The 23,766-nt window shown below is 49.5% G+C and overlaps 2 protein-coding genes across 4 annotated transcripts in view; one reads left to right on the forward strand and one right to left on the reverse strand.

The window, feature by feature from the left end:
• MED12 (mediator complex subunit 12) overlaps positions 1-17,524 on the reverse strand; it is a 35,065-nt gene extending 17,541 nt beyond the window's left edge. For all 3 annotated transcript variants that reach the window (XM_059859639.1, XM_059859638.1, XM_059859636.1), the window contains exons 1-21: positions 17,367-17,524; positions 16,925-17,029; positions 15,915-16,106; positions 14,071-14,230; positions 13,332-13,507; positions 12,940-13,050; positions 12,117-12,371; positions 10,035-10,181; positions 9,645-9,744; positions 7,575-7,711; positions 6,689-6,820; positions 6,171-6,297; positions 5,309-5,538; positions 4,814-4,894; positions 3,786-3,959; positions 3,418-3,562; positions 2,376-2,494; positions 2,093-2,236; positions 1,170-1,333; positions 899-1,030; positions 125-352 (exon numbers count right to left, since the gene is read on the reverse strand). In XM_059859639.1, the coding sequence (XP_059715622.1) occupies positions 125-352; positions 899-1,030; positions 1,170-1,333; positions 2,093-2,236; positions 2,376-2,494; positions 3,418-3,562; positions 3,786-3,959; positions 4,814-4,894; positions 5,309-5,538; positions 6,171-6,297; positions 6,689-6,820; positions 7,575-7,711; positions 9,645-9,744; positions 10,035-10,181; positions 12,117-12,371; positions 12,940-13,050; positions 13,332-13,507; positions 14,071-14,230; positions 15,915-16,106; positions 16,925-17,029; positions 17,367-17,465 (3,158 nt within the window). In that variant the 5' untranslated portion in view covers positions 17,466-17,524. The remainder of the gene's footprint in view (positions 1-124; positions 353-898; positions 1,031-1,169; positions 1,334-2,092; positions 2,237-2,375; positions 2,495-3,417; positions 3,563-3,785; positions 3,960-4,813; positions 4,895-5,308; positions 5,539-6,170; positions 6,298-6,688; positions 6,821-7,574; positions 7,712-9,644; positions 9,745-10,034; positions 10,182-12,116; positions 12,372-12,939; positions 13,051-13,331; positions 13,508-14,070; positions 14,231-15,914; positions 16,107-16,924; positions 17,030-17,366) is intronic.
• Positions 17,525-18,986: 1,462 nt separating this feature from the next.
• IL2RG (interleukin 2 receptor subunit gamma) lies at positions 18,987-22,697 on the forward strand. Its single transcript, XM_059859640.1, has 8 exons — positions 18,987-19,147; positions 19,983-20,073; positions 20,313-20,497; positions 20,632-20,774; positions 20,880-21,039; positions 21,462-21,570; positions 21,641-21,725; positions 21,827-22,697. The coding sequence occupies exons 1-8, from the start codon at positions 19,060-19,062 to the stop codon at positions 21,935-21,937; spliced, it is 972 nt and encodes a 323-aa protein (XP_059715623.1). The 5' UTR covers positions 18,987-19,059; the 3' UTR covers positions 21,938-22,697.
• The last annotated feature ends 1,069 nt before the right edge of the window (positions 22,698-23,766 follow it).

Here is a 23,766-nt window from a genome sequence, read left to right on the forward strand (position 1 = left end):
GGGACCCCAGCCTTGGCTCCTCCTTCTTCACACCCCAAGACAGCCAAGATATGGCCACTGGTTTCCTTACCCTCATCTAAAGAAATTACTTTCTCAGTAGAACCATGAAAGCTCTGCCTCTCACCTGTCAGGATCGTGGTGTCCCACACACACGTGCATCAGTGCATTACAGACGAAACTGTAGCGATTGGCTGGGTTTTCATTGAGGCTCTTGCCCAGGTTAGTGTACGTAAAGTTATGTGCAGATGGATTTTCAATAGTGTCAATCATGAACTCTGGTTCCCATAGCATGTTGGAGTCAGATGGCTCAACATTGCAATAGATTGTGTTCTTCACCTTGGAGCAGAAGTCACTAAACAGGACAGAAGGGCAATTAGGAACACAAAAAACTCCACAGCCACTGAATTCCGCTGAGCAAAGGCCAACCCTCTCTGGGAAAGAACATGTTGAAACTCAAGATCACTGTGTACCAATTAAGACCAATAAACTTGTTATTTTCTATTCATTCCTTTCTGTGCTTGCATTCTAAGACTTGTTGAACATTCAGTTTATTTTCCACATCAACTAGAACTTTACAAAATTTCTATCAGTATTCCTCTTCTGTGGGGAGGAGACTCAGTTCCTCATAAATCATTTGAAACCTCTGGTAATTTATCCACTCTCCCTCCTTTGGGCCTAAATCCACTATACACTTTTTAGAGTTTGCTGCCCCAAACCACAATGCACAGTTGTACCATGACATTAACAGGGGCCTAATGAGGCTCTTTGCTCTGTTTTCTATTCCTTTCCAAACAAGGACTTTCTCAGGAGCAATCCACCAAACAAGATCAAAAGCAAAGTTTAAGTCAAGGTGCTATAGTGGGCAGTACTCACTGCACCTCAGCTGCATCAGACTCACCTAAAGAGCTCCCCAAATTTACTTTTGAGGTGACTGCAGGAGGTATACAGGTCGTAGAGATAGGCCAGGATACAGCGCTCTGCTGAGGAGCCATCCGAGCGGTTCATGCCATGTTTCACCACCCCACACAGACTGCAGAGACACAAAAAACAGTGAGCTGAACCCTCAGGCACCAAGTAGCTGCCTTTTAGGAAGGACATAGATGTCCATGCCCCTTAGGAGCCCCCAGCATATATACTTCCTTACACACAGAGAGGGGAGAGGCCCTTACCCTTCAAAGACCTGAGCCATCTGGTCCTGGTTCAGGATAAGGCAGGAGTGGTAGTGCCGCAGCACAGCCACGATGCACAGGCACAAGCTGGTGGTATAGCTGCCAACAAGGTCGGAGGATTTCAACAGCAGTTCTGCCTCCACCACGCTCAGTTCATTCAGCAACTGCACCCAATGACAGAAAAACCCTTCAACAGCCACAGGGGTAAGGTATGGTCAGAAAGCGAGGAGGCACACCAAACTCACAGCCTACAGGACCTGCCAGGAAAGGCACTGCCAGGCACTTTCTGCTTAGGGGTGCACCCCAGAACAGCTGGCAAAATGTCTCAGGCAGCATGAAGGGCCGTCAGGGCTTGGGTATCAGAGGATAATTGTGATATGGCCACAGGCAGTTTTAAGCAGCTTGTTTGGTAGTTCTATTCTGCATTAAGTTTCACTCTGATCTTTTCCAGGCTAACAGCCACAATTCCATCAGCTAGGCTTCAAGAGACACCTGGTACAGGCTGCAGAAACAGCAACAGGATTTTAGCAGGATCCAGAAGGCAGCTTGGGCTGCTATGTGCCAAGGATCTTTCCAGGAGAGCAAGGTAGGCAAGGTGCCAGGGACTGACAATCCCCTTCTCACTCAGAACAAGGCCCTGCTGCAACTAGGGACAGCGATGCAAGTTCTTTGGAAACAAGCCCAAAGCCTTTGGGAGAATAATCCTCAGAAGAGAACATGTAAGACTATCTGCCACAGCCAACCTTTTCCTGACAGCTGCAGCCCAGAAGCATCACAATGGCCATATGATCTGACCACCTCCATGACACAGGCCAGAGGATCCCCAGTGATGACCAGAGCAGGCCAACTATCACAGCACAGACCTGCTGCCTCTCAGGTGGACAAACCCCTCCCCAGAGAGCACCTGAGCACACTGCCCTTACCTGGATGGCAAAGTCGATAAGACCACTGATATTGAGTGAATACTCCATCAAGTCAAATATGAACTGCACATGCTGCACCAGAGGCAGGTGGTATGACATTCCCAAAGCAAAGCTGGTGATCTGTTCCAAGACATTACGAGATACCTGGAAGTGCAAGACAACACAGAGTCCATCTCCCCTTCCAGAAGTCCCTCAGCAGGCTCATCTCCTTCCAGGAAGACGCTCTCAGTAATACAAAGAGAATCAGGGCCCAAGAAGGACAGCAGTCTTCAAATTTTCATACCTGAGATGTGACTTGGTGCTGATCAAAGTGAGAAAGGTGCTGGAACTTTGCAAAGATATCTTCAGCTGTTGGGAATGCTTCTGGCTTGCTCTTTTTCCTCTTCTGGCCTTCCTCCCCACCTACCAAAGTTGAAAACATCAGAAAACAGTATGAGGCTGCTTTCCTCACCAGAGGATCAAAGATCAGCCATCAACTTCTGACACTTCCCCAAGCAAGATCAGCCCCTGTCATGAGGCATAGGCAAAAGGCCTGAGTCCTAGATCTTAGGTTGATAAGGACTATCTTTAATGAAAAAAAAAAAAAAAAAAAGGAAAAGGAATTCCCAACCTAAGAACGACAGTAGGGCAAACATCAAGTTTACCCCAAATGGAACTACTCCTTGGAGCATCCTTCTTGATTTGGAAACACACATATTCTCTGATGAGAACACGCATTCTGGACTGGAGATACTCAGCCACAAATGTTTCCTTGTCAGAGCACTCCACATTTTAAAGCATCATCTTTTCACCACATTTTAAGTTACCTTTAAGGCATCAGACTAAGAAAGAAAAACTGCAGCCAGGTTCTCAGCTGTTGGACGTCAGACACTTTATGCTGATTTTGACCCAGCTATCCAAAGTTCCTATCCTACACATTTAGCACGTGCCTGAAGTGTAACAGAACAATACATTTAGCAAAGTCTTTGCCAAATACGCACTGGCAAAGTATTTTCTGCTTCTTGTAGAAGGATGTGAATGCAAGAATAAATAAAATAAAATATGAAAAGCCAAAGTTTTGGCCAGGGTCTCACTCTGAACCTTATATGACTCAATTCTCTTCTGAAGACAAGTTAATTAAACATATTGCCAGCAGGAAACCAATTGTCTTACTTGCTGGTTAGTATGTTTGAAAACAGAGCACCATTCCAGACTCATTCACTAGTACCTCTTACCAGACACTGTAGGTTGAGTAAAATCCTTTCACTGTGAGACTCCAGACAAGGGAATCAGCCAACTGGAAAGACGCTCTTACTTCAAAAAGGAGTGTCTCAAGCTCTACTAACCTGTCTCTGCAGTGCTTTTTCTGTTTAAGACTTTTAGAATGTCTTTGGTTATTTTCTTGATCGTATGCCGAGCGTCGTCCCGTTGTTTTCCAACCCCAAAAAGAACTACCAGCCTTTGGTTACACTCATGACTGCATGACTCCTCCTGGGGAACCAAAAGAGACAACTGCATTACCAACTACATGGCTGAATGCTTTAATCTTTTTTCACATCTCTGAAAGAAAACCTTCATCTCAGAAGCTTCTCTGGGAGTAAGCAAGGAGCCACCCAGAAAAACAGGACAGCTCCTTAGCCAGCCACAGTAGGTAGAGGCAGCAGCCTCATGACAAAGGCAACAGCAGGGGAGCAGTTAGGAGCAGGTCTTGTACCTGAGGAATAGGGAAGTGTGTTGCATACTGGATGTGCCGAGGCTGGTCATACAGGGATGCTAGCATTCCTTCCACAGACTTATCCTTCAGCAGAGTCTTTCCTTCCTTTTCAGGATCTGGCTTTTCAGGAGAAGGGCTGGCTTTAGATTCACAATGCATTGGTGGAGAAAACATCTGAGGAGACAAGAAAATGTAGTTAGGAAACATGGTCATGCAACAGTAAAGATTGCTGAAGGAACATACTTCTGCTCAGGCCTAAAAAGAAGTAGGAAAGGGAAGGGCTGGAAAACTAGCCAGTTCTTAAAGCAAAAACCAAGGTAATGTGCCAAGAGACTATTCCTATTTTTGCTTCTGGTCCATGTTGCGTATTAGGTTAAACACAACAGGAAATAACACAATAGGAGTAATTAATTCATAGCTTAGAGCATTGGAAACAGCCCCTTCCACAGAAGTGAGATCCTGGGAAGGCATATAACTTTACATCAGACTTGGCCGACATGTACCTTGAAAGGACAGAAATGGCTGGATAGATGTAGGTACTCAGGATTTTTCAAGCACCATGAGTTAATTTTACTGCTAAGTGCTTTAAAGTATTCTGCTACCATGAACTATGCCCACAGATATGAAGAGCTGTAACCCTGAAGTAGCAATGAAGGCCACACAGTAGGATGAAAGCAGAGTAATGCCTTCTCCCAGGATCAAGAAAACCTCTGCAACTGGTCACTTCCAATCTGAGGCCATCATGGCCATTCATTTCCCATCCACTTCCAAGCAGCCCACTTCCTACCCTGCCCAAACACTGGGATGGCAGTAGCCAGAGCATAAGAGGTTCCAGGAACAACTGGGACTCACTCTGCTCTGATGAACACCAACCAACATAAATAGGTTATATGGGCCTTTTGCAATGTGAACTGCCTTACAACCCAGCCACTTACAGCAGATACACAAAAGCAAGGCAGATGCTGCTTCTGGGCTCGCTACAACACGCTGACCCTGCTTACAGAGTAACAGGAAATGCTGGAACATACCGAAAAGTCTGTCTTTTCCATGTCATCAAAGAGCATGCTGGGGTTGTGGTCAATGTCCATGGGCTCTGAAAGACCTGTGTCCTGGGAACAGAGAGAGCAGCTTTACATCTCAGTGATGCATCAGGGAACAAGAGAATATTTGTTGACTACACGGATGTCCATGTTGGACACTGACAGCAGTATGCCACCACACCCATGGTGTCTGGCAAGTTGGAGCCTGATACACCTCAAATATTATGGACAGGCCTCACGATATGCTGCTCTGTATCAAGCCATGCAAGATTCTCCTATCTACCCTTCTGCAATCTGCAGGTCCTTTCCAGTCACTTAGACCATAACCTTAAATTGAAATGCTAAGGAACTAAGTGAAGGGAAGAAAGAACAGGAGTCAGTGGTACATTCTCCAGCAGACAACAGCAAGGAAGCTGCAAAGCTGGTAAAAACAGGCAAGCACAACAAAGATGTACAGCAAGGCCATGGTGCTCATGATCTCACCTCCAGCTTGATGCCACTGCTTCCCTCTGTCTCTTTCCTGTCATGTTCCTCAGCAGGGTCATCAAAGGGTGAGGGAGGGCGAGGCCCATGAGAATCCATGGCAAGATCACCCCGGGAGATGAGCGTGCACATGTAGATGTTGTGGGAGAAGACATCATGTCGGATTAGCTCACAGAACAGCAGCACCAGATTAAAGAACTCCACCTTCTCGTTCTCCTTCCCAGGATCAGCTGAAAGGACAACACAGACAGTCAGTGCTATCAGAGTAGTTCTCCACCACTATAAGCAACACCAGCCACCGATCTGAGGGCAAGGGAAAGCATTTCCTGAGATGTCAACACAGTGACTGATACACTGTTCTGAGATTACAGCAGGGACTAAAAGCAGAAAGTCCAGTTTCAAAAATTAGCAATTAAGTAAGTCAAAAGCTCTCCAGTGTCACAGCCCAGAGCCACTGGACTTAAGTGCTATTCCTGGGTGTACAAACAGCTGCCTTCATCATTCAGACCCGTTATCCTATCCCCCTATCCCCCTTAACCGGTTTGCAGCACTTCCTATCAGAGACAGAGCTCTGTCACCAGTTAAAAACCTCCCTTTAGTTCTCAGCCTGAAGCAATTCCTGATTAAACTCGTTTATTCTTGGCCTATGCTTTGTTAACAGAAATGCCTCTGTACCATCTTTCTGTCATCTGGCCCTGCAAGTTGCTTTTCCTCCCTCACCAAGATAAGCTCTGAATTGCAAGGAAACCAGATAGAGAATTTAGATACACCCCATACCTACAACAAGAGAACTTCACACAAATTCAAAGTCTGCAAGAGAGGAAAGCTAGAAACTGGGAGACTACAAATTCTTATTACATACTTAGCATAGGAGCTTGAGTGTCAAGGAACTGCATAAGGACATCCTGAAAGACAGGAGCACTGGCTGCTGACAGAGAGCCTGAGGAGATGGAGCCCTTCTCATCCACGACTTCAGAGTCCCCACATCTCTGTAGAAACAGAAAAAAGTATTGACTTCTGACACAGAGGAGAAGCTTCCTATCCACATATCTCAAAAAAGAAGCCTTCAAGAGAATTTCTCTATCTTGCTCTTATAAGGAAGCCACCACACAGGTTTCTGTAAGCTACTGCACAGTCTCCAAGTAAGTCAGTGCTTTTGCACAGCAATCAGCTGTCCTCAAATCTATCCAAGAAATGGGATACGCACCATCCCACAGGCTCATTTATGACTACATTGGGTCAGATGGAGCAAATGCCATAATTAGCAGCACTAGTGACAAGAGGCACTGTGCTGATCAGCCTTTGCCGGTTGGTGTAACAGGAGTTAAGTAACTTCTGCTCTCCTTTACTGCTCCCAGCCTTCCAGGAATAAGGACTTACCTCAGCCTCAATCTCTGCTTGACGCTTCTCCAGGAGTTTGGCCACGACCATGGCCCTGTGGCGCCCCGAGCGTTTGTAGCTGACAGCCCACTCACACAGCAAGGCCACCACTGCGTCATCATCTGGGGAGATCTGGGGGGATAGAAGCACTGCAGTGAGAACCTGAGCCAAGCAGAAGAGGGGAGCAGATATAACAGTGGGTCTACTCCCCATCAGAAGAGGGACTGAACACTGCTACATTCCCCTCCTCCTAAAAGGGAGGACACATGTCAAGCTAGAGCCCTCCTGTTTTGACTGCATTTTGCAACATGAGGTCCACAGCCCCTGACAAATCTCCAGACTGACTCTGCTTCAGAAAATCATCTCTCCTCCAGCAGCACATCTATAGAGTGCTAATCACAGCACCGAGTAAAACACAACTTCTCGACACCCTCATAAAAAGTATATGAACAGCCAGTCCTGCCCTCTTCTAGGAACCAATGCAGTAGTGGATGTACTATGGTCCTACACATCATAAGTACATCAGCTCCCAGGCTAACAGGAACCTGAACTGTGAGCTCCCAGGAATCAGCAGCCAGCCCAAAATGTGACCAGGCTACTACTGACATGACAAGTCCTTAGCACCAATCTGGTATGCAGACTGACATCCTTCATCAGTGAATTCCGATGTATTTGTTGGACTTTCTAGAGCACAGACCCCCCCCCTTCTCATTTTAGTACTTCCCTAACAGAGCTGCATGCAATCCTTTTCAATGGAGATCATGTCTCTTGGCCAAAGGCCACTACCTAGTCAGCTCTCTGCAGACACAGGACAATAACAGTGTGGTTATAAACAAGAACACAGCCACATCCAAGACCAGGGCCCAGCAGCCAAGTCCCAGAGCACCTCATGACTGTCTTTGGTTGGACCCAGCCCAAATATCCTGTTATACAAGGAATCCAAAGAGTTGCTGAAGTCAGATCTTTCAAAGCTGTGACTGTCCAGAACTTCTAAGGTATGCAAGACACGGCCAATAGTGAAACCTAGAAGAGAACAGAGAAGAAAAATGTGTATTTGGCACCTGGTACAAAAGACTCTAGAGCAACACCAGATGTTGCCAAAGGTCAGCTAAGGTCAGAAAGGCCTACACCCCGTATCATGACCAGTTTCACAAGGAAGATGGGTTGTAGCTGTAGGTGATTCTCTTTTAAGTGGAAGAGAGGGTCTGAACCCTTTATCCAAATGCCAGATGGATCCTTCTCTAAGGGAAGCCTGATGCATTCTTGGTGTCCAGGTTAAGGACATGAAATAATGAAACTTCCTAGCCTGGTCCAGCCCTCAGACTTTACTGGTCTCCCACACAGAAGGAGATGAAGTCACAAGTGTAGTCCAAAGACAATCAAAAGGGACTTCAGGACCTGGAACTGACAATTAGAAAGGGATTCTGGAACAAAGATTATTTTCTCTTCTATCCTTCCAGTTACAGGCAACGACATTGGAAGAAACAGATGGGCCCAGTCTATTAATACATGGCTCCATGGCTGGTGTTGCCACCAAAATATTGTTTTATTCTGACAATGGGAGGGCCTACACAGCACCAGGCATGCTGGACTGCTCAGTGTATGAGAAACTGGTTGGACAGTCACATCCAGATGGCAGTGGCCAAAGGCTCAGAGTCCCAATGGACATCAGTGATGAGTGGTGACACAGACACAGATCAAGTGCACCCACAGCAAGTCTGCAGATGACACCAAGCTGAGTGGTTTGGTTGATAGTCCTGAAGGATGGATGACATCCACAGGGAGCTGGACAAGCTCCAGCATTGGCCTGTGGGAATCTCATGGGGTTCAACAAGGCCAAGTACAAGGTGCTGCAGCTGGGGCAGAGCAACCCCAGTATTGATCCAGGATGGGGGATGAACAGATGGAGAGCAGCCCTGCAGAGAAGGACTCAGGGATGCTGGGGGATGAGAGGCTGGACAGAACCCAGCCATGTGCACTCACAGCCCAGAAAGCCAAGAGTGTCCTGAGCTGCAGCAAAAGCCCTGTGGGCAGCAGGGGGTTCTGCCTATCTGCTCCACTCTGGTCAGACCCCACCTGCAGCGCTGCCTCCAGCTCTGGGGTCCTCAGCACAGGAAGGACATGGGGCTGTAGGAGCGGGTCCAGAGGAGCCACCAAGTTGATTAGAGGGACGGAATACCTCTCCCAGGAGGAAAGGCTGAGAGAATTGGGATTGTTCAGCCTGAAGAAAAGGCTCTAGGGTGACTAACTGTCACCTATCACACTAAGGTGGACTTACAAGAAATCTTGAGAGAAACTTTTTACAAGGGCAGGACAAAAGGGAATGGTTTTACACTGAAAGAGAATAAACTCAGACTAGATGTTCAGAAGAAATTCTTCCCTGTGAGGGTGTGGCACAAGTTGCCCAGAGAGGCTGTGGATACTCCATTCCTGGAAGTGTTCAAAGCTAGGCTGGATTGGTCCTGAGCAACCAGATCTAGGGGAAGGTGTCCCTGCCCATGGCAGGAGAATTGAGACAACTTGATTTTTAAGGTCCCTTCCAACCCAGACCATTTTATGATTCTATAAGAAGTTTCTGTGAGCTCATTGCTTGGGCTTACTACCCAAGGAAAGCTGTACCAGTCAGGCAGGGGTCCACCCAGCTTAATATCCTGACTCTCACTGTGGCCGATAGCAGATTTTAGGGGAAAGCATCAGAGCACAGCACACAGACAAGAGTATAGTTCTCTGGTAAATATTTCCAGCTTCTAGTAACAGAAACTCCCCCTACACCTGGAGAAATGGACCCTTATAAGATTTTGCTCTGCAAAGAAAAAAAGCCATGTCTTACTGCTGACAGTAAATACAAACAGTAATTTGTATTTAATAGGAAAAAAATCAAAAAGAATAGCCAGACAGTTTTGTCAGAGAAGCACATGGATCAGGGGGAACGAAACTTGAACCTACAGCAAGTTACCTGCTGTGGTTTCTTGGCACTTGTCAAATGACCAGCGAACCTCCACAGCCTGGCCACGCTCCTTTATCTGCTGCTCAATTTCACGCAGCTTTGCCCGAACCTAGAAACAATGGACTTGTGTAAACATACAAAAAGGTGCCTTAGAAGTCATGTGAACAAAATGATTAGAAGAAAAAAAAGAGATTGACAGCAATTCTACTTAAAGTTAGATTTTGCCCATCTTCCAAGGACATCACTATCTGGCTTACAGCAGAATGAGAGCACTTAATTCTTAGGGATTGAGACAGTACCTCCAGATCTGCTTATCACACAACATGAAAAGAAAATTCTGAAAGAGCTAAGATACAGCTGTTATCCCAAACCACAAGAGCTCCCTTTTCTGAAGCTCACCTGCTGTGTAAAGGCTGAATTCCCCCCTGGCATGGGTAAGTTGGATGGGGCTATAGGCAGGTGGTCCAATGGAGAGCCAGTCTTTATCCTGCTATCAGTCAAGGAATAATGCCACACAAGGGCACTCGGGCAACACAAAATTATACTCTGCAACAGACAGAAAAGTCAGTATCACTGAGCAAATTAAGGTTAAAACAATTAAGTTATACTTCTACAGAACTAACCGCTACTTTATCCTATTACCAAGGCACTCATTATCCTCTATACAGCACATTTACTATCTGGGTGGGTTGTTTTTGTGGCTTTTTTTTTTGTTTTGTTTTGTTTTAAGCTCTGAAAAACCCTTTGGATCATACAAACTCACACCCCCAATGCACAATCCAACCCTCATGGTCCAGAAGCAACATTTACATTAGCAGCTTACAACTGTCATCAAGTGTAAAGTCTGAGAAGAAATATGAGGTAACAGACTAAATTAATTAAACCATTTTGTTTGATAATCACAATTCTGATTATTATAGTAACAATAACATGGTATATGCATTCTCATTCTTTTATGATCTTGTACACTCCCATAAACACAGACAAAACAGACACTAAACAATTCCTGATATTCCCCTACATTTTCTGGCTCACAAAGCTGTTTTAGACCCTCAAACCAAAGAATCCGCTGATCTTGAGAACATTTCAGCAAAGGTTAATTATGCACATTCTTAGAATTATGGAAATTCTCAGAAATGCTCCTGTTTCCACTGAGACATACTAAAAAGATCAGACTATCATTTACCAACACCAACTTTTTAAGCAGGTTGTGTCTGAATTCCAAATCAGACAAACCTTTGAGGTGTATATCCTCGTCTATTTTCCCTAAAGCAAGCTCCCCAAATAGAGGAGTTTTATATTAGAGGCATGTTTTATCACATAGAAAATAGGAAAAAAAAAAAAAAACCAAAACAAACCCTCTAAACATTTTGACCAGAAAGCAAACAAGACTTAATAAGAACGCAAAATGTTTATTTATAACCTTACATTGCTCTCTAACCCTTGCTTCTAGAAAGGTCCTTACTTCTAGCCAAATGTACTATAGAAATTTTCTTTTCCTCTCTTTCTCTGAGAGCTGGCTGGCTGCTTCTTGATCCTGCCAGGGCTCCTTCCTCTCAAGTTCCTCTCTTGAGCAGCAGATTCTCAAGCTTTGTGCTCTCTTCCTCTCCAACTCCTGCTCCATTCTGTATTCTCTGGAACCTTCTCTGCTTTAACAAGTCTTTTCTCCCCTGGAAGAAACAATCTCCACTCCTGCATGGACCCACCTCACCTAGTCACTCTCCTCTTGAAGGAGAAAAACACAATCATGAATGAATGCACACACTGAACAGAACTTGCCTCTCACTGACACAAGGACAGTAAGAACTGAATCCCACAGTGTCATACCAGCACCAGTTCTTCGAATATCTATCAGTAAGGCTTTGGCAACTTTGCCCTTTTATTGCAATGTAACATTTAATCAATCCCACCTACAAAGAATATGAGTTTAGAGTAGCTCCTTTTCACAGCCTGCTACCACTCCTAAATCACTACATTCTTCCATAAAGTGGGAGGGGCTGTTTCTTGTGTGAACTGTTTGGTTGTGGGTTGATTTTTTTTGTTTTGTTTTGTTTTGGTTTATTTTGTTCTGTGGGAACTTTATTTTCTGATGAGGGGGACGTTTTTAAGAGTTGACAAAATTACAAAGCACTTTCATTTCTGCCATAATTTCCTCTCCTGGATGAAAACCCGCTATTGATATACACATGGGAAATAACCCTTTCTTTTTTTCTCATCCCTTCTTTTGTAAAGCTTTCCCAGCCATGTGAGGCACCTGTGAGTAGAGCAAAAGGCTCTATTCCAAACCATTTTTCTTATGCAAGTCAGTCAAGGGCACTGCTACAGCACTAACTGACAAAAGCTCTGTAACAAATCAGCAGAGATAATAATGGCTTGATATTTCTGTACTTACAAAGCTGCTGACTCAAACTGTAATGATTTTTCTGTGATGGCAAACAAATCATCCCTGTTGACCCCAGAATCACCATCACTTAAACATACCTGAAGGATGCAGCTGAGCCCATACACCACCGGCCGGTGCTGGGGGCACAGTAATAAGTCGCTGAAAGGGCTGGGAGGAGGATTCCCTGCAGCTGGCTGAGGGGTGGGAGTTGAAGGAAGAGCATTCCCTGTCTGGGCAGACAGGATGTGTGGGGGGTGCCCACCAGCACCATCCAGCTGCATAGCAAGCCTGCGGGTGCAGAAGTAGGCCAGACGTCTGGACAGGTACGCAGACTGCACAAACTCTCCAGAGTACTGCAGGGAACATGGAAGGAGAGGCAAACATCCTCGTCACAAGGAACACAAGAAAAAACCCCGACCTTCCCACTGTACTACACTGTGTGACACTGCCTTGAAGAGGCAGTTCCTTTTTACAGAGAGCTCCTTAGCATCATGGATCACCCACTGGCTACTAAGCATCAGCAAAAGCCTTGAAATGCTCTCTGGCAATGACTTAATGTGTAAAAATGTACCCACACCCAGCCTTCCCAGAGCTTCAAAACATTTGCCCAGAATCTGTTGCAAGAGAAAGAAAGAAAAAAGCAGTTTCCATGTACTGGTGCACAACCAGTGGAACTATCACAGCTGTGGCATGGGCAAGGATTACCAAGTCCAGTGCAGGGAAAAAGGATAAAGGAGAATAAAAACCAGAAAAGAGCAGCACTAAAAAGACATCCTTGTATGAGCTAAGAAGGATGCTCATAGGGACACTCCCTGGTGTTCTTGGTGCAAAAGAACTCATTATCCCCTTAGGCAATAGGAAGGGGATGGCCAAAGCAGAAGTCAGCACTCTCCTAAAGCAAGCTGAGAGTGTATTTCTCACCCGCAGCAGCAAAGGAAGAAGCATTTTCAGAAATTCATCTTCTCCTGACCGTATCTTCTCAAAGCACTCGAGGACCCACGTCAGGAATTCGTGCCGGTCCAACATGCCATCCTGCACACAGATAAAAGCAGAGCAAATGGGTGAAAGTTGAAGTAACCTTCACTAAAGTAAGGCAGAGCAGCAGCAGCTTGCACTCCAATAGTGGAACTAACTCTGGAAGTTTTCACAGTTCTGTGCTACCCCTGTCCTACTACTGAGCTCAAAACTCAATCTAGTCCTAGTGGTCTATTCACAAGGAAAAGAGAGCATCTTGCAGAAATAAATCACTTGGCATCCACTCCCCCTGCCCTCCTCTACTCACACCAACCCAGCAGCCCCCGCCAGTCCCTCACCTGGAACATGAACATAGCCAGTTTCTCATTGTAGTCCCACTGCTTCAAAGCTTGTTCCACCTCTTGGGGCATTGGTCCTGATGGTGAACCACAGCCTTGCCCTGGGAGCTGTCTGTAGAACTCCGCAATTTTCTGCAGCTGCTCTGACAGGTACTTGGTGATGATCTGTGTCCATTCTGGAGAAAAGAGGTTAGCAGTGAGCACTGTGGCAAAGAGGAGCAGGAAAGAACCAGAATGGTGCACAGGTGGAAAGCCAAAAAAAAACAGAACACAGTCAGGGGAACTCTTCTAGACCACAGCAATCTGGAGCAGGCCAGGATGCAAAGGATGTTTGATCCAGTACTGTTTAATGAAATTGGGAACACAGACAGGGAGTAACATACCAAAATTCTCTGGGAAATGTACATAGTCACTTTGGAAGTAGCTAATCAGTCATCACTAAATTGCAACTTTACAATGTTTGTATGGTAAGAAAAAAAACAGGTAAGACAGCAAAGGAGCTCAGTAGAACTTAACAGGGAGAAAGAAAAGTAAGGCTCCCAGGAAGTATTTATGGCTGCTAAGACTTATTTTTCAGTGTACTTTCATAGGTGGGCCTGTTGTTCAGACAGTTACTCACATCAGAACACAGGGACTTATCAGCAGGAAACAAGTTTATTTGGATTTCCAGGCTACCTCTTACTAACCAGAAGGAAACAGCTGTGATGGACAAAGCCAGTGCTGCCCACAGAGTGCTTACCAATGAAGGGATCAATGACATGACGCTTTTTCACCTTCGTTTCTGTGATGGCAGCATAATAGGCACAGGTCATTTTGATGAGCCACGCTGCTCTCATTACTGGAACAGTGTATTTTGCCAAATAACCAAAGACCTCTTCCTTCTTGCTAAAGATGGGCACCTGTAATGAAATGGAGAGGGAAAACTGAACCAAGCACTTGGAATAAGAACTGAAGCAGCTAAAGCAGCTATACTTGCTGCAAGTATGAAAAAGGTAAAAAGGGAACAGAGCAACACTACCTCTACCTCAAAAAAACCTGCTGCCAAAATCACTTGTGGTCAGAAAGCAACAGTACCAGAGCTGCATTTCAGTATAAACAGAAACAAAACAAATTGAAAGAAGACAGAACATATAATTACATCACTGTAAATCCATGCCCTGAATCCTGCAAACATCTTGGAGGTTATCCTCCAGAGAGCACATAAAGAGCCATCAAAGATACAGACTAAGGACTGAGTCAGTTACAGAGTATCTGCCATGCAAAGTGAAGCCAGGACTCTCCACTTTACATACAAAACCGAGTGGTTACAGAAGTCTCACAATATCATGAGTATTCAACAGAAGACTGTGAGAAACAGGGAACTGAGTACACAGTAGGAATGAATTCATTAATCCAAGATTGAAAATTCAAGATACAATATAGGAAGATACCAGTAAAATCATCAGGCTGAAGGACTATAAACCAGGAAGCAATAACACATCACAGGGAAAAGTACAGCTGTGGGGCTCATTTCCATGAGATATTTTGGAGAGCAAAAGTATGTGTCTTTTCACAGAGGAATGAAAAAAATTCACAACAAACAGGTCAATTTCTCAGAATCTTCAAGTCCCTGAACTACTGATGTTCATTTACCTGCTATGTTTCCTACATTCTTCCCAATTACTCTCTGATGCCTCAAAGACAGACTACCTGGCTACTGACAGTCGCTCTTTCTCATCTAAGTTAATGAAAATGGATGGAGCTCATAGCAGGAAAACAGGGGAAAACCTTGACAGGTTCAAGCTTTTACCATGACCTCAGGAAACTGACAGTCAAAACACAAAGAAGGACTAAGTTTATAAAGAGTCGGATACTGGGAAAATCTGATTACTTTATTTTCCCCCCAGGAATGACTCACACCATTTTGCAATTAGGAGTTATGATTTTTCCACAGTGCATAGCACATTCACAAGCACCCTGTTTGTAGGCTTCCCCTGAGACAGAGCTATCTCCCTTGCTATTAGGCCTGATAAAAATGCCAGATTAAGACCCTTCTTTCATACTCTACAGAATTCACAGCTATAAGGGAAAAATCTACCCCTAGACTCCAGGGCATAGAAATACTGTAGCCTGGCCAAGACCAAGTGATAACACATGTACTCTCCTCTGCTGAAAAGCAGAAACACCTCACTGCAACAGAAGTCTGGGAAGTCATTTAGGTCATTATTTTCAGTAATTCTCACTATGACTTTTGAGAACTTGAGAAACCCTCCACAACAGAAATGTCCTAATCTAAACAACAGACCAAAGGCAACAGTGGCAGCTCTTCTGAAAAACAACTGAACCTTAAAATAAATCAGTCATGTCCTACAAGCCAAAAGGCAAAGCTGAACACACTCAAAGTAACAGCCAAGAGACCAGATCTCAAAGTGTGGGTGACTACAGTCAGGGCACTACAAATCCTACATCCACTCTGCAAGCTGAAAGCTTCACAAGATGTATAGACAAGGAATTTCTCCAAACAGTAAAGACCTTCATAAAACCCCCAGAAACAAGCACAGATTAAATTCTCTGCCCTGCCAGGCTGCCTCTCCTGTAACATACCTTCTTAGCAAGATGAGTGAGGGGCTTAGTTCCAGCCAGATCTGTGAACCAGTTGTTTATGGCACTCTGAGAACGTGCTGTCACCAGCCAAAAGTTATCCTTCTGATTGACCTGCGGTTTCCGTCTCCCTGTGTCAGGCAGGGTGTTGCACCGTAGCTTTTCTGCAATAATACTGCTAAAATTGGAGCTGATCTGGAGGAGAAGGGAAAAAAAAAATGGATTCATTACATTTCAGAGGTCAAAGACCCAATCAGTGTGCTTAAAATTTATCACTCATTTATCACTCCTACCAGAAGTCTCACCAGTATCAACTTTTGAAACACAAAGTAACTGCCAATAATTCCTTTGTTATACTTGCAGAGATTAATGCGTCTAGACAACTCATACAACAATCAAGCAGGGATTCAGGTTGAGATGGACACAACCCGTTAAAAAAATATCTGTCAAACCAGACAGAAGGCTCCTCAGACACAAGTCAGTCAAGGAAAACAAATATCCTGTACTTATTGACTGCTTTCCAACCCAGGTCATTACTACTTGTTTTGTCAGGAAGTCAACATTTTGATTTCAGAGACTGGAAAAATGCAGTTGAAGGCTATTATATAACTCCCATTTTTAAACTTCCAGATGTTTCATGAAATCATACCTTCCTTCTACTATGGCCACCATATAACCAAACCAATAAGGAGTTTCTCTCCCCTACTACTACAGCCTTGTGCTTTAATAGCAGAATTTAAGGAGTCCTAGATGCTGGCTTAACGAATACTGCTGACATAGACCTGCCCCTAAGATGCACTGAGCCAGACAAGAACCCACTCTCTCAGAGGTGGGACACAGCTCTAAACGAATGCAGAACTTGGATTCTACAGAAACGGAGGGTCAAGTCTTAAAAAAACACCCTTGCAAAAGGGGAAGATCTCCTTCACACGGAAGGAACGAGACCCAGGACTGTGCAGGATCCAGCCGCCTGCCCTGCCAAACCCGCCCTCGACTGTCGGGACGTCTCTCACCTTCGCCGGATTGAAATTGACATTTTTGGCACTGCCGTGCTCGTCCCCAGAGACCGCTGGTTGGTTATTGAAGCCTTGCTTGACATTCAGCGCAGTCAGCTCATCCTGCGGGGGAAGGACGGTCAGCGGGGCCCGGCCCGGCCCCTACGCGCCCACCGCCGCAGCCTCCGTCCCCACCGCGGGAGCTGAACCAGGCGAGGCCCGGCTGCTCCCCCGACGTTCCCCAGCCCTCGCTACCAGGCACCGCCCAGGGCAGTGCCGGGACACGGGACCGGGGCTCCCCCGGCCCGGCCATCGCCCCCCACCCCCGGCGTCCCGGTGGGACGGCGCCCCCTCGCCCAGCTCCCGGCCCTCGCGCCGCTAATCCGGCGCTCCCTCAGGTCCGGCCCCTGCACAGAGGTCCTGCACCCCGGGTTCCCCCCAACATGCCCGGCCCCCGCACCTCCTTCTGCTTGGGGTCCTGCGGGTACACGTCAGGCGGGCCGAGGCGTGGGCGCTTGAGCGGGCGGTGCTCGTAGCTGAGGACGCCGAAGGCCGCCATGGCGGGCCGGCCGGGCGGGGGCGGCCGGGCCACAACAAGGGCCGCCGGGGCCGCCCGCGCCTGCGCGCTGCGCGCTGCGCCGGGGCAGGTGGGTGCCGCCGAAGCTGGGCCGAAGGAGCACGGAGGATGACGAGCGTCGCCGAAGAGGCCCGAGTGTTGCCGAAGAATACCGAAAATTGACGGAGAGACCCGAGTACTGTAGTGACTGGACCGAGGACAGACGAAGAGCACCGAGCGCAGCCGGAGAGATCCGAGAGTAAACGGAGAGAGCCGAGCGTCCCCGAACCGGGACGAGCGAGGACAAAAAAAGCTGAGCGCCGCAGGACAGTCCCGAGCAGTGCCGGGATGGCCCGAGCCCGCTCCGAGCGAAGACGGAAAGTGTCGAAGAGGGATAGGGCAGCCCGAGGGGCGCGCGCGCGCCCCCAAGCGGAGGCGCCGCGGCGGTGGCGCGTCCGGAGAGGATCACGTGACACCGCCCCTCGCCCCCGGCCCCGGTATCGGGGCATCCCCGGTACCCCGGCCACCAACACCCCGTGCGGACATCACCACACCACCGGCAGCAGCTCCCGCGGATACCGGCCGTACTGTCACACGCACAAAGCCCGGCTGTGACGCTCTACTGCAGCCGCCCCCTCCGACTGCCTCAGTGCCTCCCAGCGGTGCTGCCAGGGATCCAGGAGGGCTGGGCGGTGGGATCCCCATCCCAGCCATGCTCCTGGGGCAGCCCAGGGGCGGTGAGCCCTACAGCATGAGCCATGGGAACACGGCAGGATAAAATGGGGGGTCCAAGAGGTGCGAGGCGTGGGAACTGAGCAGGGAGGGTGACACTGTCCCGGTGGGACGAGCCAGTGGAATGCACTGTGGGGTCCCAGTGGGTTAGTGTGGTATCCTAGTGAGATTGTTAAAAACGAGAGCAGGCTCCCGGGGCTAAAGTGATTTCAGCATTTATTACAATAAAAAGAAAGGCCTAAAGCACGGGGGCCCGGGCCGGGCAGGAGCGTTCCCTCGAGGACGCTGCAGCGCCGGCGCTGGGGCTGCTCAGCAGCGATGGCCCCGATGGAGCAGCACGGATTCAGTGGGTCAGAAGCCCCTTTTGATCCTGTTTTCTGTCCCTTTGGATTGGTTTCTTTTTGGATCCTTCATCTGCATGAAGGTTTAAGGCACTCGATTGGCCATTACAGTTCTGTCCAGGCTGGCTCGTGGTGCACTTTACTGAGATGTGCTGTGGTACCTTGAGTACCGCATTTCTTATAACTGCCCTTTTAACCCCTTTCACAATATAATAACCAAACTAACAGTACAGGCTCAACCATCCATCAACTATTTTACAACCGTTTCTAACTTATTTTTAACAGGATGAGCCACGGAGTTCCAGTGGGATGAGCTATGGGATCCCACTGGGATGAGCTATGATGTCTCAGTGGGTTGAGCTGTGGGATCCCACCGGGATGAGCTGTGGGGCCCCTCTGGAGTGAGCACCCTTGGGGCCGCAGGATGCTGTGGTGCAGGCGGTGCCTGGGGCAGGAAGCAGTGTGCTGCGGAAGTCAGCAGCCCTGGCCAAGGCTGCTCGCACGCGTCCCGCTCAGCAGCCCCCATGGCGGCTCCTGGCATCTTCCTCGTGCCTGTCCTCCTCCTCCTCTGTGGGCCGGGTCCCTACCCTGCTGCTGCCGACAGCCAGCCAGGTAAGGGGGCACATGGCAAGGCCACGGGCCCCTTTTGTGGTTGGGGCTGGGGACTGGAGCTCTGCAGTGATGGCGGGCGAGGACAGGATGTGGGGCTGTGCGGGCTGGCACGCTGTTGTGGCACACACCAGGGACCCTGGGACCCCTGATGTGTCCCAGGATCTGAGGCACCTATTTGGCCCCTTGCAGTGGGGCTGCCAGGAGGGTCAGTATGTACCAGGGAGCCCTGTTGGGGTGTCCTTGAGCCCACTGCAGTGCTGGAGCATTTCTGACCCACCAGCCCCCTGGGAGTGGTCCTGCCCCATCACTCTACTGGCAGATCCTATTGGTCTGTGCTACATGTGGGTGCTGGCCAGGATGGTCAGTGGATCTGCACCAGCTGCCCTTTCCTTCCGGGTCCCCTCAGTAGTGCTGTGCACAGTAAGGGGACAGGACAAAGAGGCGTTTCTTTCCACCTGGCACTCTCATCCCAGCCACTGTTTTCTGAGAAAAAATGCACTCCTTGCCTGGCTGTCAGTAAAACAACAGCTTTCTGTGGGAAAAGCCCCTCTGTATCCCTGGACCTCCTGGGCTGGTGGGAAGGTGCCCTCCACCTCCAGGTGTAGAAACAGCCTGTTTGCTCCATTGTGTTACATTACAAACCAGGAGTTGTAACGCTTGGCCCTGGCTTCCTCCTGCCCCTGCAGTGCTGGCTGGTGAGTTTGTTTGGTTGGCACAGAGGGAGGCTCATAGAAATATGCAGGGATCTGGCATGTGCCATGTCTCTCTGGTGCACCCCTGGGCCTTGGCACAGCCATCCACCTCAGCCATGCCCAGCAGTGTCTGTTGCTTGCAGGAGTGAAGTGTGTCCTCTTCAATGAGGAGTACATGAACTGCACGTGGGGGAACAAAGAGATGCCCACAGTCAACTACTCCCTCTTCTACTGGTAGGTGCCCCTGCCCCATGGCCAGTCCTACAGCAGAGTGTCCAGCAGTGGGTCCCTGTGCAGGGGGGCTGCTGCAGCATTGCTGGTCCTGGCATCAGGCCTCTCCTCCTCTCCAAGCCCAGGGTGGGGCAGGCTCTGTCTCCAGAGTGAGCAGGATGGGATGTGCTGGGGAGAGGGGTCCTGGTGAGGGCTGGGGCATGTGAGGCCTTGGGGAGTCCTGGTAACCCAGTGTGGCACAGGAACAAGAACACGTCTAACAAGGTGGTGGAGTGCAAGCACTACCTGCAGCACCAGGGAGTCAGGGTCGGCTGCCACTTCAAGAAGAACGAGCTCATCCAGTTCCAGCCTTTCCATGTTCTCATCAATGCCAGTGTTGGAGGCAAGACCCTGGAGATCCCCAAGCGCATGGAGCTGCAGGACCTGGGTACAGAGTGGTGGGGGGACCCCCCTCGCCTCTGCAGGGCTGTGGGTTCTCAGAGCTCCCCTGTGGGCTCCCAGCTGGCAGCAGGGCCCTGGCCATGGGGCTAGCCCTCACTGGGCATTACCTGTCCCTCGCAGTGAAACCAGAGGCGCCTGTCAACCTGACCATCCGCAACATGAGCAACAATCAGCTGCAGCTGACCTGGGCCTCCCCCTACCCCAGAAACAAGTGCCTGGAGCACGCTGTCAAGTACAAGAGCAACAAGGACACCAGCTGGACGGTGAGAGTCCTGGGCACGGCACCCTCGTGACTGTGCCTGGGGGTGAGCTGTGCACCAGCCTCCAAGGTGGTCCCAGCCAGCAGCACAGGGCTCATGTCTCTGCAGGAAGTCTTGGTGAATGGAGATGTGTTCTCCTTACCCAGTGTGGACTATGAGAAGTCCTACACCTTCTATGTGCGCAGCAAGATCAACAAATTCTGTGGCAGAACCCAGTTCTGGAGCGAGTGGAGTGTTCCTGTCGTCTGGGGCAGCAACTCCACCAAGGGTATGTTCTGAGGGCTGCAGTGGGATAGGATGGACTGGAGCAGGGCAGGGCTCAGCAGGTGAGAGATGGCCAAGCAAGTAGAGAATGGCCTGAGCCATCAGCTCTAGGGACAAGACCCATCGGGCATGTGGAGTGCTGGCAGCAGCATCCTTTGTACTTCTGGAAGCAAAACACACCCCACCAGTGGGACCTTCTGACTTTTGCCAGGGGCTTCTTAGCACTGGAGGGCATGGCTGGACCAGGACAGGGTCACCAGCTAGTTATGGTGATAGGATGGCAGGGCTTGGGGACAGGCCCCTTCTCCATGCTCTGTTCCCTGCCATGAGCAATGCCATGGCAACCCACGGAGGGCCACCTGCAGGCCCACCCCAGTGCCATGGTGGTGGGCTGTCTGGGGATCAGTGTCACCCCTCTCTTTCCAGGCACGGTGGAGGAACAGCTGTACTGGTTTGGGATCCGCACGGTCTTGGTCCCCATTGCCTCCTGCCTGCTGCTGCTAGTCCTTGTCATCCTGCTGGTGCGCATGGAGAGGTGAGTGTGGGGAGCTGGCTGGGGCCAGCAGCACTAGGGCTCTTCCCTCTAACACACCTCTCCTGCACAGGGTATGGGTCATCCTGATGCCCCGAATTCCCAACCCCAGCAAGAATTTTGATGAGCTGTTCATCACCCACAACGGCAATTTCCAGGTAAGGTGGTGCAGGCAGCTCTGCCCTGGGCTCACCCCGGCTGCGGGGGGTTGGGGCTGGGCTGGGTGGCGGCTCCTCTCACCCTGCTCTGCTCCCTGGAGGAATGGACGGGAGTCCCCAAAGATGTTGTGGAGAGCTTCAAGCCCAACTACAGCGAGAACATCTGCTATGTGACTGAGTTGCCACCCAAGGACAGCCACGAGACCCTCTGAGACAGCAGCAACCATGCACCACCTCCAATGCCTGGGCCCCCAGCCGCCCCCAGCGGCACAGCCCCTACCAGAACAGCTATGGGAGGGTGTGACACACTCCTGCACCTCTGCATGCCCCACTCTCCACAGCTTTGCTGCCAAACCTTATCACTCCTGATGCCCTGCCCCTGCCATTTCTCTGCCAAATGCCCTGGACCCCCAGTCTTGCTTCCTGTCAAGTGCCCTCCCTGCTCCCAGGTGCCCACAAGCACACCCAGGGACATGTCCTGGTGAGTGAGCAGCTGCAGCTGAGCAAGCAGGGGCCACTAGCCAAGTGGGGGGGCACACAGGATGAGGAGTCCCAGGGGGGCCAAGTGTGGAAAAATAAGGAAAGATAGGCAAGAAAGATTGTAAACGTGCTCAAGTGCCTTGCAGCTGATGTAGTAAAAACACATATACCATACTCATGTTGTTTAGCTTTGTGTATTCAGTAAGTAGAACTTCTGTGTTTAGATAACACAGGCCTGTGATAGACTTAGTGGCACCTTATTTAACGTGCTTGAGATTCCTGGCCTGCCGTGGGAAAGATCAAATCACAGTGGTGAACCACAACTGCACAAATCCTTGATAAACAGGCAAAAACAGCAGGTTCAGTGATCCTCCAGGGTGGACCAAGATCCAAAGTGCCTGCGTCCCTGCTTATGTGCCTCTGCCTAGGTGCTGCTTAGGGGGGTCCTGCAGTTGGTGAGGTAATGAAAATAAATTTCCTCTTTGCCTTTCATCCGTGGTTTTGTGGTTGTTCCTGTGTCCTGCCTGTGCTGGCTCAGCCAGCCAGCCACTGTGTCATCCTGGTAGTTCCCCCAGGCCTCGCTGCTCCTTCCCCTGTGTCCCCAGTTTCCGGTGGCACCACTGGAGCCCCAGCTGCTGAGCACCTCTGACCTCTCACACACAGTGAGGCAGGGGCCAGTCCTACTGTCCAGGCCCACAGTGGCAGCATGTTCATCAGTCAACACCAAGCACATGGATGAGTCCCCTCTTGGCTGTCTCACAGGGCTCCCTGCACACTTGGGTGATGTGCTGTGACCTCATTGGGCAACGGGCTCGGCTCTGGGGTCTCCAACCACTTCTGGGGCCACCTGCAGCCCTCAGCCACTGCTGCTGTCCCTGCAGATGAGCAGACCTTTCTGGCCAACACTGACTGCAGCCCCCTGCAGCTGCTCTTACAGAATCCCAGATTCAATTGTGTTGGAGAAGATGTTGAAGATAATCGAGTCCAACCTCTGTCTGAACAACACCATGTTAACCAGACCACGGCACTGAGTGCCACCTCCAGTCTTTCCATAAACACCTCCAGGGACAGTGACTCTGCCACCTACCTGAGCAGTCTAATCCAATGTCTGATCACTCTTTCTGGGAAGAAATTCCTCCTGATGTCCAACCTCAACCATCCCTGGCAGAGGCACATAAGAGCACACCCTCCCATCCTATCACTGCTAGCTTGGGAGAAGAGTGGGACCCTCAGGTTGGCCTTCGGACAGTAGGACCCTTGGACAGCTGGACACTGGCACAGCTAGACCCTGTCACAGCCAGACCCTGTCACAGCCGGGGCTTGGCACAGCTGGGCCCTCGGACAGCCAGGCCCTGACACAGCCGGGCCCCTGGTACAGCCAGACCCTGGGACAGCCGGGCCCTGGGACAGCCGGGCCCTGGCACAGCCGGACCCTCGGACAGCCGGGCCCTGGCACAGCCGGACTCTGGCACAGCCAGGCCCGGGATGGGGTCCCGGCCTTGTTCCCCCCGCGTCCCGCGGTGCCCAGGCGAGGCGGCAGCGCCCCCCAGCGGCGGGGCAC

The sequence above is a fragment of the Haemorhous mexicanus genome, chromosome 14 (genome assembly GCF_027477595.1).
Source record: "Haemorhous mexicanus isolate bHaeMex1 chromosome 14, bHaeMex1.pri, whole genome shotgun sequence".
Lineage (NCBI taxonomy): Eukaryota > Metazoa > Chordata > Aves > Passeriformes > Fringillidae > Haemorhous > Haemorhous mexicanus.

Excerpts from the sequence above, each read along its gene's own strand:
- IL2RG (XM_059859640.1), top strand. The coding sequence starts at position 19,060 with ATGGCGGCTCCTGGCATCTTCCTCGTGCCTGTCCTCCTCCTCCTCTGT. Across the intron at positions 20,498-20,631 it reads CATGGAGCTGCAGGACCTGG|TGAAACCAGAGGCGCCTGTC; the intron begins GTACAGAGTGGT and ends TGTCCCTCGCAG. Across the intron at positions 21,726-21,826 it reads CCCACAACGGCAATTTCCAG|GAATGGACGGGAGTCCCCAA; the intron begins GTAAGGTGGTGC and ends TGCTCCCTGGAG.